Source organism: Hyla sarda, chromosome 2 (genome assembly GCF_029499605.1).
Source record: "Hyla sarda isolate aHylSar1 chromosome 2, aHylSar1.hap1, whole genome shotgun sequence".
In the NCBI taxonomy this organism is placed as follows: domain Eukaryota; kingdom Metazoa; phylum Chordata; class Amphibia; order Anura; family Hylidae; genus Hyla; species Hyla sarda.
Window position 1 is genome coordinate 51,936,557 of NC_079190.1, and position 15,072 is coordinate 51,951,628.

The 15,072-nt window shown below is 44.5% G+C and overlaps 1 protein-coding gene across 7 annotated transcripts in view; it reads right to left on the reverse strand.

The window, feature by feature from the left end:
• ATP8A2 (ATPase phospholipid transporting 8A2) overlaps positions 1–15,072 on the reverse strand; it is a 955,662-nt gene that overhangs the window by 532,587 nt on the left and 408,003 nt on the right. For all 7 annotated transcript variants that reach the window (XM_056561782.1, XM_056561783.1, XM_056561787.1 and 4 more), the window contains one exon: positions 3,832–3,971. In XM_056561782.1, coding sequence (XP_056417757.1) covers positions 3,832–3,971 — 140 coding nt within the window. The remainder of the gene's footprint in view (positions 1–3,831; positions 3,972–15,072) is intronic.

Consider the following 15,072-nt stretch of genomic DNA (forward strand, 5'->3'; position numbering starts at 1 on the left):
GATTGACTAAACATTTATGGCCTATCCCAGTGTTTTCCCAACCAAGGTGCCTCAAGCTGTTGCAAAACTATAACTCCCAGCATGCTCAGACAGCCAAAGGCTGTCTGGGTATGCTGGGAGTTGTAGTTTTGCATCAGTTGGAGGCACCCTTGTTGGTAAACAATGGCCTATCCTAAAGATTTGCCATCAACTTTCTACTGTCGGAAAATCCCTTTAAGGGGGTACTCCGGTGGAAAACAATTTTTTTTTTTAAATCAACTCATGCCAGAAAGTTAAACAGATTTGTAAATTATTCTATATAAAAATCTTAATTCTTCCAGTACTTATCAGCTGCTGTATACTACAGAGGAAGTTGTATTTCTTTCTGGAGTTCTTTCCAGTCTGACCACATTGCTCTCTGCTGACACCTTTGTCCGTGTCAGGAACTGTTGAGAGTACAAGAAAATCCCCAAAGCAAACCTCTCCTGCTTTGGACAGTTCCTGATACAGAGAGAGGTGTCAGCAGAGAGCACTGTGGCCAGACTGAAAAGAACTCCAGAAAGAAATATAACTTCCTCTGTAGTATACAGCAGCTGATAAGTACTGGAAGGATTAAGATTTTAAATAGAAGTTATTTACAAATCTGTTTAACTTTCTGGCACCAGTTTATTTGAAAAAACTTGTTTTCCATCACAGTACCCCTTTAAGGCTATGTTCATACGGCAGAATTTCCATGTAGAATTCCATGGAAGAAATCTGCCGAAAATTTACTGCCAATTCATTTCAATGGGATTATGCAGTCCCATTTAGACAGCGGAATTTGCATGGTGGAATTCTGTGGTGTCCGCACGAGCACACCTGTCTTCCTGATCTGTCAGGTGGCTGTCACCTGCTCCAGACCCACGACTCAGGTTTAAATGACCAATTTATTGCACTGTAATATATTGTCAATGCACTTTTATGTTTTATTGTGCCCTAAGGGGTTAACCTGTCTATGCAGGAGTAGGCGAAGTGGATACATGTCTGTTTCGGCCAATCAGGGCTGCTGCCCTGCTCCCTTGAAGTCTGGTAGACTGGGAGGAGCTAGTTAGTTGTGGGGGAGAGAGAAGAGAGTGAGTGGGGGTCACCTCTAGACCTCTGCTGTGGACCTGTACCTCACCATATGAGGACAGGCCTAAGAGGATCCAGTCTTCTGTTCCAGAACATTCCCCTGTCTGGCGTTCAGAAGCACTGGATGCCGGATGCTAAACAACTGATGACAACTGATGCATCAGTTGCGGCAAAATGTAGGCTGCATTTACATATGCTGGACACCGGACATATGTAATCCTAGCCTTAGGTGGAAAGCATCAAAAGAAGCATTAAGGTGCAACTTATACCAGAAGTTTGGGTGGAAGTTATGTCAGAAGGTGAGTTAAGGTACCTTTATATTGAAAGTTAAGGGGTTTTCAGGTTACAACATATTGATAGCTCAATCTTAAACATAGGTCAATAATATCAGGTCAGAGGGGTTTTGATACCAGGCATCCCAACCGATCAGCTGTTTGCTGGGAGCTCCAGGGCTCCAGGATACACAGAGAATCCCAGACAGTTCTGTATATTGGTTTTTGGCTATGCTGGAATACTGCAGCTCAGCTATTATTCGCTTCAATTGGAGCTGAGCAGCAGTAACCCAGCACGACCACTACACAAAATAAAAAGTAATCTGCTTTGGGCTCTATTCACTGTATATGTGTCAACACAGAGTAAGGAATGGCACCACCAGACTTTGCTTGAGCATCAGTAGTGGAAACTCGGCAGACAACCAGACAGAAGTACAACATACACTGAGAGTCTTCCGGAGGTGCTAGGACATGTGAAAGGACAGACCTGAGCAAATCGGGTACGGAAAAGCAATAGAAAGTATCCTGCACTCACCGCCAAGTAGGTGACTCGTAGCTCCTATATGGAGGGCATCAGAAGACCAGGTCTGCAGACTTGCGTGGGCGCTCAAAGGCTGACTCTGAGCGCCCACTCAAGTCTGCAGATCTGGTCCTCCGATACCCTCCATATAGGAGCTACGAGTCACCTACTTAGCGGTGAGTGCAGGATATTTTCTATTGCTTTTCCATACCTCTATTCACTGTATATATGCCAGAGCCAGGGTTTGGGCAAACAGCAGATTTGTGGGAGGGTTTTAGGTGTCGGTAACTCACTGACCACTACTATCCACCAACTAAAGAACCCTCTGCTTTAGGCTATGTTCACTGTATATAACATGTTAAAAAAAAGAAGAAAATGGCAGCAGCACACTTGGTCAACAAAATGGAGGCTCTTAGCGCACTTTTTGATCAAAACGTGTCCCCCCATCCACCATGCGGGGGTGGCCTCATATCGGATGGGACCCTAACACTCACTCATCTCTGCTGGGCATGCAGCCTCTGACTAGGTGACATGTTGGATCCACTATCAATCTAAACCATCTCCTGTGAAATAGGGGAGGGGATGCACGGCTACAGAGGGAGCCACTCCCCCCAAATTTTTTTTTCTTTTTTTTGTATGTTCACTGTATATATCACTGATGTATGCTGGAGCCACAGTTTGGGCAAACAGTGGATCTGTGGAAGAGGTTCTGGGATTTGGCACCCTACTGACCTGATATAGTTGCCCTATCCTGAGAATAGGCTATCGATATGGAAGCATTTTAGCATAGTTTATAGTCCAGCATCACCACTACTTGATAAAAACAGGAACTGGCTGCTACTATCTTCATTGCAAAGTATTGGCAGTCTAAGGCTAGGTTTCATACTGAATCATATTTCAATGGCCCAAACAGAGTCACCTAATGGACTAAGAGGACTCCACTATGTTGTTCCCCATTAGGTGACTCCATTGGGGCCATTAATATGAATGGTGTGCACTGCTCTCTGGTATCGGCGAAATGCCGAAGGATAACTCTGAAGGACTGCAGTATGAATCCATCCAGGGGCATAGCTATAGGGGGTGCAGAGGTAGCAGTCCCACCTGGGCCCCGATGCCCAAGGGGGTCCCAAAGCACATCTGCCCCATAAGAGACCAGTATTATAACTGGGAGATGGGGCCCTGTTGCAGATTTTGCATCAGGGCCTAGAAGCTACAAGTTACACCTCTAAACCGAGCCTTACATAAGCAATCTTCCTATTATAGGATGAAGCTTTTCTCTCACAGTCCTGTTACCAATTTAGCTTTAATTGCAGTATTAATAACTTCAGCTACAAGCCCTCCTTTCCGCCCATAATCCCCTCTATTTCACCTTAGCTCTGCCCTTCTGACTGTCAGCTATCCGTAACTATTCGGAGGGATCTTCATGCAGGATATTAATTGGTTTCATATTTTCAGCAAAGCCTCAAGGTCTTGGCGGCTAAGCCCAATGCTTCAGGGAGCGAACCATAGTGTGGATACTTTATGTTTTTCTTTTTGCAATAATTACAATGGAGTAATAAAGGGTTAGGGTGTCACACTGAGCTCTAATATCAAGTTCATGGTGGTGTCATGGCTTGCTAGATGTTTTTCCCAAGTGGACCTGTTCCTTCTTTGTGCCGGCAGTCACTGTAAGAAAATATCTCAAAGATCGCAGGGTCTCATAGCTCGGAGTGCAAGTATTTCACGGAACAAAAACAATGTTTAGAATACAGACAATATTGTGAAGCTTTCCAGAATGAAGGTGTCATTGGTAATAATGTAATATACTGCCATATGCTCCGGAACTTCTTGAAAACACAACAGCAGAAGGGAACCCAACCTTTGCCATAAGTTGGCTGAGAATCATGGGAGTTGTAGTGCAGGAACAGCTGGATGGTCAAAGATCATATGACTATTGTATACAATGCTCACCTTTTCAATATGCTCATAACACTCCTCGAGTTTCTGGACTCTGTCCTTCAGAACCACACTGGCTTCATTTTGGATCTTTAGCCAATCCTTGTACTCAGATTCATCAAGGTCTGCATATGCAAGGCATAGTGTTCTCAAGCCTTAATATAGGGGTAGAATGAATACAGCTGTTAGATAGATAGTAGTAGTATGTGGCATTTGAATGCATTTCCAAATAAAGATTGTGTTATTAAGGCAGAACGAGACATAGAAACAAGCAGTCTTAATCAGCCAAGTGTCATCTCTCTTTGCACCTTCCCTTCTCTCAGCTCTGTGCCAGTTTAGCCTTGGGCTAAGAAAGCTGGTGTAAGTCTGCCACCTCTGACTTTGTGCCAATTGTAGGGTCCCAGCTGGTGAAACGCAGATGTTCCTCAACCAGGTGTCACCACTGCAGACCAATATTATTGGCACTGAAGAGGGAATATTTTACCAACAAGCTGTATTTCTTTTTAAGAGAAATGCTGTACACTTGGCAAAATAAATTATATATATATATATATATATATATATATATATATATATACACTACATATTTAACTTTAAACTTTAAGAACCAGCTAGACTACTATAATAGCCAGTTTAAAGGGATATCCCAGGGCAGGCCTTCAATATCAGATCATTAAGGGTCAAATGCCTAGAGCACTAGTGGGGCTATCTACTGTGCAGGGGGTCACTTTTGAAGGGCTAACTACTGTGTGGGGGAAATAATGGGGGCTATCTACAATGTGGGGACAATAACGGGGGCTAACTACTGTATGGGGGCACTGTTAGAGAGAAATTAACTATTTTGTGGAGCTTACCTACTTTGTGGGGGCAATAGTAGAGGGGGCCAACTGTAAGCGGCACTGAAGAAGTGGATCCGCTGAACCTGTGTGTATGATGGCATGGGCCCTACCAGGGAGCAGAGTCTAAGGTGCCGCTGGTATTCACCAGAGCCCGCCGCAAAGCAAGATGGACTTGCTGAGGCAGGTGGCACCAAGGTCGCTATCCCTGGCACGACTCGTCCACACAGGCTGCCGAGGTGACACGTGGCACTGGAAGGATGAAGCAAACTCATAGTCAGGAAAAGCAGAAGGTCAAGACAGGCAGCACAGGTGTGTAGTCAGGAACGAAGAAAGGAGGTCAGAACACAGCAAGGAACTACAGAACAGGAACGCTTTCTCTACGAAAATGAGCACAAAGATCTGGCAAGGGGAAGCAGGAAGTGCTGACACTTATAGTGTCAGCGAGCAGCAGTAACCAATGAAAGGCGTACCTGCCCTTTAAATCGCAGAGAGCCAGCGGGCGCGTGCCCTAGAGGGTGGGTACACACACGCCGGCGACCTGGGACAGCGGAAGAAGCAGGAGGTGAGTAACGGTCCTACGTTCGCATGCGGGCGCGTCCCGTGATGTGAACCGCGGCACCGCCAGCAGAGGAGGCCAGGGCAGGAGAGCCCTTGCGGCCAACGTGTTTGGCCGGAGCGCTAGTTATAACAGTACCCCCAGTTTTGTCTCCCCCTCTTTTTAGGTCACAGAAAATTAAGAATCAAGATATTCTCCTCCGGCTCCCAGGACCTTTCTTCAGGACCAAACCCATTCCATTCCACAAGAAAATACAGTCTCCCTTTACTTAACCTCAAAGACATCGGAGGAACCGGACACTGGAGTAGGGGTGATGTCTTTTTGGGAAAACCGATTGATGATGAAAAGCTTGAGGAGGGAGATGTGGAGAGAGTTCGGAATTTGCAAAGAAGGAGGCAGATGAAGTTTGTATGACACAGGAGTAATGCGATGCATAGCTTTGTAAGGACCCAGGAAGAGATGACTCAACTTGTAGCTGGGAACCTTAAAACGGGAGGAAGCAAGAACTAAAGAGTGCCGGGTCTCTTGGCAGATGGTCATAAAATCCTGTAATTGGTCATCAACAGCAGGCACTCCAGAGCAGGCAGGAAGAGGAGGACGAGGGTGATGGCCGTAGACTATGAAGAATGGTGAAGTTTGTGTAGACTAAGAATCCTTGTGGTTATAAGAGAACTCCCCCCAAGGTAAAAGGTCGACCCAATCGTCCAGTTGGGCAGAAACAAAATGACGAAGATAGTCTCCAAGGATTTGATTTACTCTCTCAACCTGGCCGTTGGTATGGGGATGGTAGGCAGAAGAAAAGTCCAGTTTGATTTTAAGACGTGAACAGAGGGCCCGCCAGAACTTGAAGACGAACTGAACTCCTCGATCAGAGAGTATGTGAGTCGGAAGGCCATGTAGGCGAAAAATATGCTGAAGGAAGTGTTTTGCCAGCTGTGGAACAGAAGGAAGACCAGGCAGAGGCACAAAATGAGCCATATTGGAGAAACAATCAACAACCACCCAGATGACTGTGTTGTTACAGGAAGGTGGTAGATCGGTGATGAAGTCCATAGCAATGTGAGACCATGGATTTTCCGGAATAGGCAAAGGCTGTAAAAGACACACAGATTTAAGCCAAGGAGTCTTGTCGCGGGCATAGTTAGTACAGGAACGGACAAAATCAGTGACCTCGCGTACAAGGTTCGGCCACCAGAAATGCCGGGAGATTAGTTGTATGGACTTCCGTATTCTAGAATGCCCAGCCAGCAAAGAGGAATATCCTCAGTTCAACACTCTGTGTCTAAGTCAAGAAGACACAAAAGACATCCCCGGAGGAACATGCTGAAGGTTGGCAGGCGCTGTTGAAATCAAATGCTCAGGTGGTACCATATATCAGGAGAAGGCTTCTTCAGCCTCAGGAGACCAGGATTTGGGATTAAAGTTCTTTTTAGTAAGAGTCACAATCAGTGCAACCAAAGAAGAAAAGTGAGGAATGAACTGACAATAATAATTGGCAAACCCCAGAAAGGGTTGTATTGCCCATAGGCCAATAGGCCGAGGCCAGTCCAAAACTGCCGACAGCTTATCAGGGTCCATCTGGAGACCTTGGTTGGAAACAATATAACCAAGAAATGGAAGACTTGACTTCTCGAAAAGGCATTTCTTGAGTTTGGCAAATAAATGATTGTCCCGGAGTCGTTGTGAACGATGCACCTCTAAATTGGGTGACAAGATCAGGATGTCATCAAGGTACACAACAACACATGTGTAGAGTAGATCACGGAAGATGTCTTGACAAATTTTTCGATAAAAACAGAAAATCTCCAAACAACAGGGCACCATGCCTGAGGAAGCGGGTAACCGTGAAACGCGTTGCATTGTGGGAATAAACCTTTTAAGCTCTTACCTGGTCTCAGCGTTCCTATCCATCCTGCCCTGTTGTTTGGAGATTTTCTGTTTTTATCGTGATTTTATTCCAGCGGAAAGAAGTTGCAGAGACCCTTTGATGATCTGCTTTGACCCATTGTTGTACTTGGTTGCAGTACAACTCCATGTGGTAAGCGCAGTTCACACATAGCGTTACCAATTGTAACCTGGTGTTACACTACGGGGCGCATCCGTTTGTGCTTTTTATTTCAGTTGACAAATTTTTGGGAGACAGCCAGGCGTTACAGAGGCGAAAAGGCATCACAAGGTACTCAAAGTGCCCATCACGGGTATTAAAGGCCGTCTTCCATTCGTCTCCTTCTCGAATTCGAATGAGGTTGTATGCTCCCCGCAGATTCAGCTCGGAGAAGACCTTGGCACCCCGTAGACGATCAAAGAGTTCCAAAATCAAAGGTAGAGGGTAGCGATTCTTGATCATGATTTTATTTAGTTCCCGATAGTCAATACAGGGATGGGGTGACCCATCCTTCTTTTCCACAAAGAAGAACCCAACTCCGACAGGAGAGGTGGACTTCCGAATGAAGCCCTTTTGTAGATTTTCTTTGATGTATTGAGCCATAGCTTGCGACTCAGGGAAAGACAAGGGGTAAATTCTTCCCTGGGGAGGCGTAGTCTCAGGCTGAAAGTCAATTGGACAATCATAGGGACGATGCGGACGAAGACACTCTGCCTGCTGCTCGCAGAACACAAATAATCTGAATAATCTCGATAAGGAAGAGGCAGACTCTGCAGGGAAGGAAATGAAGAGATAGTCTTAGGCTAAGTAGTCGTCAGACAGTGGTTCTGACAGTAAGGTCCCCAGCGAGTGACGTCACCAGTTTGCCAGTCGAGATGCGGAACATGAAGTTGTAGCCAGGGAAGACCGAGAAGAAGCTCCGAAGTTCAATGAGGAAGCACGCAGAACTCGATCTCCTTGTGTAACACACCCACTTGTAAGAGGTTCAGTGTGGAATTGTAGTGCACAATTCAGGGATTCTCTGTTGATAGAAGAAATGTACATAGGCTTAATGAGCCGAATCACTGGGAGACTGTGTTTGTGGACAAGGGAGGCGTTGATAAAGTTTCCAGCAGAACCAGAGTCCAAAAAGGCTACAGCGGAGAACGATGCCCTGGAAGAAGTATATACTTGGACCAGCATGGTAAAACGAGGAGAGGTAGAATTAACACCTAGGGACGCCTCTCCCATGTGCCCTAGTTGCGAGCATTTCCCAGAATTGTTCTAGTCGTATAGAACAGTCTTTAAGGAAATGCTCTGGGCTGGCACAATAAAGACACAAGTTTTCAGCGGGACCTCTCCTGCTGGGTTAATCAAGCACAATCCACCTGCATAGCCTCTTCGGCAGAGGGCAAAGAGGATGGTTGAGGTGGATACTGGAACACAGGTCCCAAACGGAGAAAACATTGTGTCCGAGTAGGTTCACGCTCTTGATGTAGCTCCCCCTGCCTCTCGGCAAAGCGCACCCTGTCTCTCGGCAAATCCCACATCGATTTGAGTGGCCAACTGAATAAGATCACTCGGGGAAGACGGAGGATCCTGTGCAGCGAGAACATCCTTGACACTACTAGAAAGTCCCTTTTTAAAGGTGGCACACAGGGCCTCGCCATTACAGGCCAATTCGGAGGCTAGGGTGTGGAATTGAACTGCGTAATTACCAACAGAAGTGTACCCTTGGCATAGGTTCAGATGTGCAGTCTCGGCTGAGGAGGCCCGTGCAGGTTCTTCAAAGACACAGTGGAATTCCGAAAGGAAGGCCTGCAGATTGGAGGACACCGGATCATTTCTGTCCCAGAGAGAAGTAGCCCAGGGCCAGGGCTTTTCCAGAAAGAAGACTGACCACAAACACCACTTTAGCATGCTCTGTCGGGAACTGATCAGCCATAAGTTACAAATGCATTGAACACTGGGTCACAAACCCTCTACACAATTTAGGGTCGCCTTCATATTTTGTCGGCAGAGACAGTCGTATCTTGGAGCCTACAGAAACCACGGAAGCTGCAGACACTGGAGGAGCCACTGGAACTGGTTGTGGCTGTTGTGCGGTGAGGAACTGCGGCAACATTGCAGATAACTGGTTTAGTTGTTGTGCTTGTTGTGCCTCATTAGCAGAAAGATCAGCGATATTCCGCAGAGGCACCTTGGCGGGATCCATGGCCTGATCTTACTGTAAGTGGCACTGAAGAAGTGGATTCGCTGAACCTGTGTGGATGATGGTGTGGGCCATACCAGGGAGCAGAGTTTAAGGTGCCGCTGGTATTCACCAGAGCCCGCTGCAAAGTGGGAAGGACTTGCTGTGGCAGGCGGCACCAAGGTCGCTACCTCTGGCACGACTCGTCCACACAGGCTGCCGAGGTGACACGTGGCACTGGAAGGATGAAGCAAACACGTACTCAGGAAAGGCAGAAGGTCAGGACAGCTGGCAAAGGTGCGTAGTCAAGAACGAAGCAAGGAGGTCAGAACACAGCAAGACAATACAGAACAGGAATGCTTTCTCTTGGCAAATGAGCACAAAGATCCGGCAAGGGGAAATAGGAGGTGCTGACACTTATAGTGCCAGCGAGCAGCAGTAACTAATTAAGGGCCATTTAAATCACAGAGAGACGGCACGCGTGTGCCCTAGAGGGCTGGTACACCCACAGGGGAGGAAGCAGGAGGTGAGTAATGGCCTGGCGTTCACATGTGGGCGCATCCCACAATGCGAACCGCGGCACCGCCGGCAGAGAAGGATGGGTCAGGAGAGCGCTCACGGACAGCGTGTCTGGCCGGAACGCTAGTTGTAACACCAACTACTGTGTAGGGAAAACATTAGGGGGCAAGTACTGTGGGGGCAAGTACTGGCGGGCCAGCTAGTGTGTGGGGCACTGTTAGGGGGGGTTTACTACTGTGTGGGTGCATTTTTGTGTGGTAACTTCTGTGTGGACCCACTGGTGGGGGTGATTATGTCAGTCTGGGCCAAATGAGGAAGACAGAAAAGGGAACAACTCGGTTCAGAGAAGAGTCATTGTATGTAACTGTAATCACTATATAATCACTGATCACTGTTTGGAGGTAATGTTGGTCTAATTATAGTGCTTTGCTTTCAATAACAGTATGTCAGTATTATTAGAAGGGAGTAATATTTGTTCATGATGTAGCTGTATTATTTGTCTTTTGTATAGTCAGTATATTGGTAATAATGGCTTAGTATACTGGTTTTAGTCACTGTATCTTACATGGTTATGGTGTGGCAGTATTATTTGTCCTTTATATCGTGTTTGTCCTAGTATACTGGATTTGATCACTAACTGTCTGATGGCAGTAAGTATGTGATATAATACTTGTTCTTTGTATACTGATATTTTGTAACTGTATGACTATTATAATTACATTAGTCAATTTTTCTGCTACTGGAATACACTGCTTATTTTCTGAATTCACATGTGCTGCAGAAGATCTTCAGTATACCATCCCCTGTGTGAACCATAGATATGGTGTTGGGGGGGAGCCTAGTATTGTTGACAGCCTGGGGGGGGGGGGGGGGCAAGGTACAGTTAGTCTTCCACTGCTTACATGACTGAAATATATGTTATTGAAGGTTTTAGTGACAGGAGGCTCAAGCTATCGGTCCCCTAGGCCCTTGCGGTAGCGGCGGACCTTCAAAAGTTTATCTCAGTTATACAAGCAGCATAAGAAAGATAGTGGGCCTTATTTTCTAATAGTGTCGGGTTTTTACTAGTGAGAAATGTTGTTTCAGACTTTTAATTTTAATTTAATTAATAACATTTACTATAAGGATCTCATATTTACAAGTGGGGAACATTTTCTGACCAGCTTTTTCTAGGTGGAAATTTCCGGCCATTTATCCACAGGATTTTCGGGGAATTCAATATTAAATAGGTTGTGCTGCAAAGCCATGCCCCCTTTGTGACATTCCATGCCCCCTTTGCGACAGATTACGCCCCTTTTTTGAGTTTTCATAATGCAGTTTTGCAGTCGGGTTTGTTGGATTTAACCAGACAAAAACTGGTTGGTTTTAGCTTAGTAAATAAGGCTCAATAAGAATGTATAAACTCCCCATACCGACAACTGTATGAGCCTGTCAGTAGTTTTCAAATTGCTAACAGGTCCCCTTTAAAGGGGTACTCCGACACTAAGACATCTTATCCCCTATCTCGGGGGTCTCGGGGGTCCCGCCGCTCTGATTACTGGCGATCACAGGGCCGGAGCATTGTGACGTCACGGCCCCCCCCCCCCCCCCATGATGTCACGCTCCACCCCCTCAGTGCAAGCTGTCACTCCCCCTTCCATAGGCTTGCATTGAGGGGGCGGAGTGTGACGTCACACGGGGGTGGGGCGGGGAGGTCACAATGCTCCGGCCCCGTGATTGCCAGTAATCAGACCCAGAGCGAACATGCTCCGGGGACTGATTGTAACAGGGTGCTGCGTGCAAGATCACAGGGGTCCCCAGCGGCGGGAGCCCCGCAATCAGGCATCTTATCCCCTATCCTTTGGATAGGGGATAAGATGCCTTAGCGCCAGAGTACTTCTTTACGTTTTTTTTTTTGTTTTGATTATTAGACATTAAAAACTTCCACATAGACATCAATAGAAAACAGGTTAAAAAGCTAGGCATGAGCAGCAACATCTAGGTCTGTCGGATCCCTGTTTCCCAGGTGAGATTTGCCCAGCTCTGATGCATGGTACAGTAAGTTATTCTATAAAGACAACAATTCCTTTGATTCCTAAATTCTGATTTCCAACATCTTGGAGATATCCGTTCTGGCTCTGTACATTTGAGATTATGAAGCCAGTGTTTTGTTTAGCTGCAGCCTGGCCAGCACTATCGCTGAGTATATAAAAAGCCGTGGTGGTGAGACATAGCTCCATTATAAAGCCACTTATCAAACCCAACATGATGTAAATACACTTAGAAGTGTCAGGCTTTGATAAAACCTTTAAATCATTCCTGTGCAAAGCGCTTTCATCCAATAAATTATCATTCCTTAAGTTTCCTTTTAAGATATAGTAGTGATTATCTCTCCAACAAATTTTACTGGTCTACTTTGGAGGCTATATTAGGCTTGGACAATCGTAAGGTAAAAAAAAAAAAGACAATGAAACACTTTATAAAACACATTCTCATTTTTTATTATTTGGACTTAAAGTGAGGTTCAGTTTCACACTCAAATATGTTATTTCTGGATAGATTCAGACAATACATGAACCTTTAAAAGTTAGGTTTGCCAATCTTATTTTTTTTGGGACAAATTATCGAAAAACTATGGGCGGCAAACTTTTTTATAGACAACATAAAAACTGTATGATAAATAATAAAGATTATCAGTAATATGTGTCTATAGCTCAGAATAAAGATATGACTAACCTGATATAAATATGAATAACAATAACCTGCACAAACATCTCCAGCTTCAAAAAAATTATAGACATAATTTTATGTGTTTTTTAAATGGTCACTGGCCTCTTATCAGGCTCCGTTTCTGCTTTCCCCCATCCTAAACTTATTAGTTACTCTCAAAAACTACTCAAGTCAATCATGAGATGGAACAGCTCACTGAGGGATTAGTTACAAGCTGCCCACAGAAGTCTTTGCCAAAGTGGAGCGGCTGGAGAGAGCCGGAGGGAGATAAAGATTTACACAGAGACTGCAGGAGCTTATAGTAAGCATTAGATTTCATCCCAATGCTGGATTCACAACTTACACTGCTCAGTACTGCTCTATAATGGGAAATAGTTGGAACACAACCCCCTGTTATGTGTGTGCCGTGTATGGGAGACATCATAGAATCTAGTCTCCACCCCTAGCTCAGGAAAGATCGAAAAAGGGAAATCTGGACATAAGACCAGAAATATTGCTATATCTCACGTATATACATGATAGCTCTGATAAGTTACCCTAAACAATAGTTCAATAGTTTTAAAGGGGTTATAAGGCTAATAAACTTTTGTCTAGGTGTCTGATCCCAGGAGGTCCAACTGCTGGGACACCTTGGGATCTCTAAAACAGGGTCCGTCTCTTACCTCTCTTGAGTGTTCCAGCCCTGACCTTTCAAGACGTCGGTGACGTCCAGTGACGGGCCACACAGAAAAACACGAGCTGCAATGGTGTCCCTCAGCCAGCGAGGTAAGTGATGGGCCCTGTTCTGAAGATCAGACAAGGATTAATATCTGGATAACCTCTGTTTTCTCTGGATACCCTCTCCTGTTTTCGTGAACTGTCCAGGAATTTACAGACGTTTAACAAATCTGATATTGGGGTGGGGTGTTTGCCAGTGTGATTTTTGCAATCTCAATTTGTAAATTAACAGATGCCGATCACAGCACTGGCTATACACATCATAATAGACTGCGGCACTTTCCACATGGCTTGAATAACCATGTTCCTGTTCCTCTTTCCACAGAGTTCCAGTGCTTGTTTCTTTCTGTCTTATCACTGCAGACACTTGCCCAGTAATGCTAAATAATGTGACTCTCATAGAAATGAACAGAGAAAATGACTTCATATGCAAACAAGATGGATTAATATCAGTAATGATCATGCAGTATCCCTGTACCCGTGTTCTAGCTACTATGTTCTTAGAAGAGGTCGTTTAATAGTCTATTAATCTAATATAGGTAAAAGAAGTCCCACAGCACTCACCAGTCTGTAGTATATTCCTTTTTTCAATTCAAATAAAAAGACAAACAAGATAGCTGAGGTAAAGAAAGACGGAGCAGGGGTGTCATAAGGCAACAGCCGTCTCGTGCCTTTACAGTGTGTTAACTTGCCACAAAGACACGAAACAGCTGTTGACTTATGACACCCATGCTCTGTCTGTTTCTATACCCCCCGCTACCTTGTGTGTCTTGTTGTTGGGTACTAATAAAATAATATACTGGTGAGTGCCCTTGGGCTTCTTCCTACCTATATCAGATTGATGTTATCTTTATCTATACAGGAGTGAGCACCAAATAGTCTGCTAGTCAACACTGTGTTTTCTTATATTATATTATAGCATATTATAGCATCTTATATGGAGTATATGTAAGTCTGATAGTCTGCTGCCATGCCAGGTGCACACTATTTCTGCCGGTTTAGTTGTCTATATTTTATCTTGCTGTAATGGAGGTTAGCTTTCCCTGCACTGACTTTCTGCTGTGCTTAAGATGGGCTTGTGTTCAAAATTTTGTTGGAGGGGTTGCGGTCAAAAAGGTACTCTCCTTCACATACTATGGAACTGCCCAATCATCGAAATGTTCTGGTTAGAATGCAAAAATCTCTTGACATCTATATTTAACTGTTCCATTCCGTGGAATCCCCCACTAGCCCTTCTTTATATAGGTTTACAAACTATACCCCCTCCACTAAGAGAATTATTGTGTATTATCACGATAATTGAAAAAAAACACGTTATTGAGTAACTGGAAAACTCCATTGGTACCCTGTTTTGATATCATCCTGAATAAAATAAATACTACATATTCATTCGAAAAGGTTATAGCTAGGGGTTCTGGAAAGTTGGACAAATTTAACATCAGATGGGCTTCATGGTCTCTGTCCTCTCATTGTAGAGATATTTAGATTAAAAGTGATTTTTTCCACTGACAAGATATTTACAAAAAGACGTTATGTTACATGGGGCACATTGACATCCATTATTAGAGTTAAACCTTTTCATCATCTTGTTCTATAAGTAATGTCTTGGCATTTGCACTTTTCTACAACGTTTCATTATATATCAGATATATAAGGATAAAAGAAAAAAATATATATATAACATTATTGGTACGCACGCATTCTACTAAGCAAGTTATCTCGGAGATGTTATATTTCCTTTATTTTTATTTATTTTACTTTAGTCTTTTATTTCTGTTTTCCTTTTGGTTTGGTTAAACAACTGCCTATCTTATATGTAAGATTGAATCGACAATCAAGTCTTCCTATATGCAGTAAACAA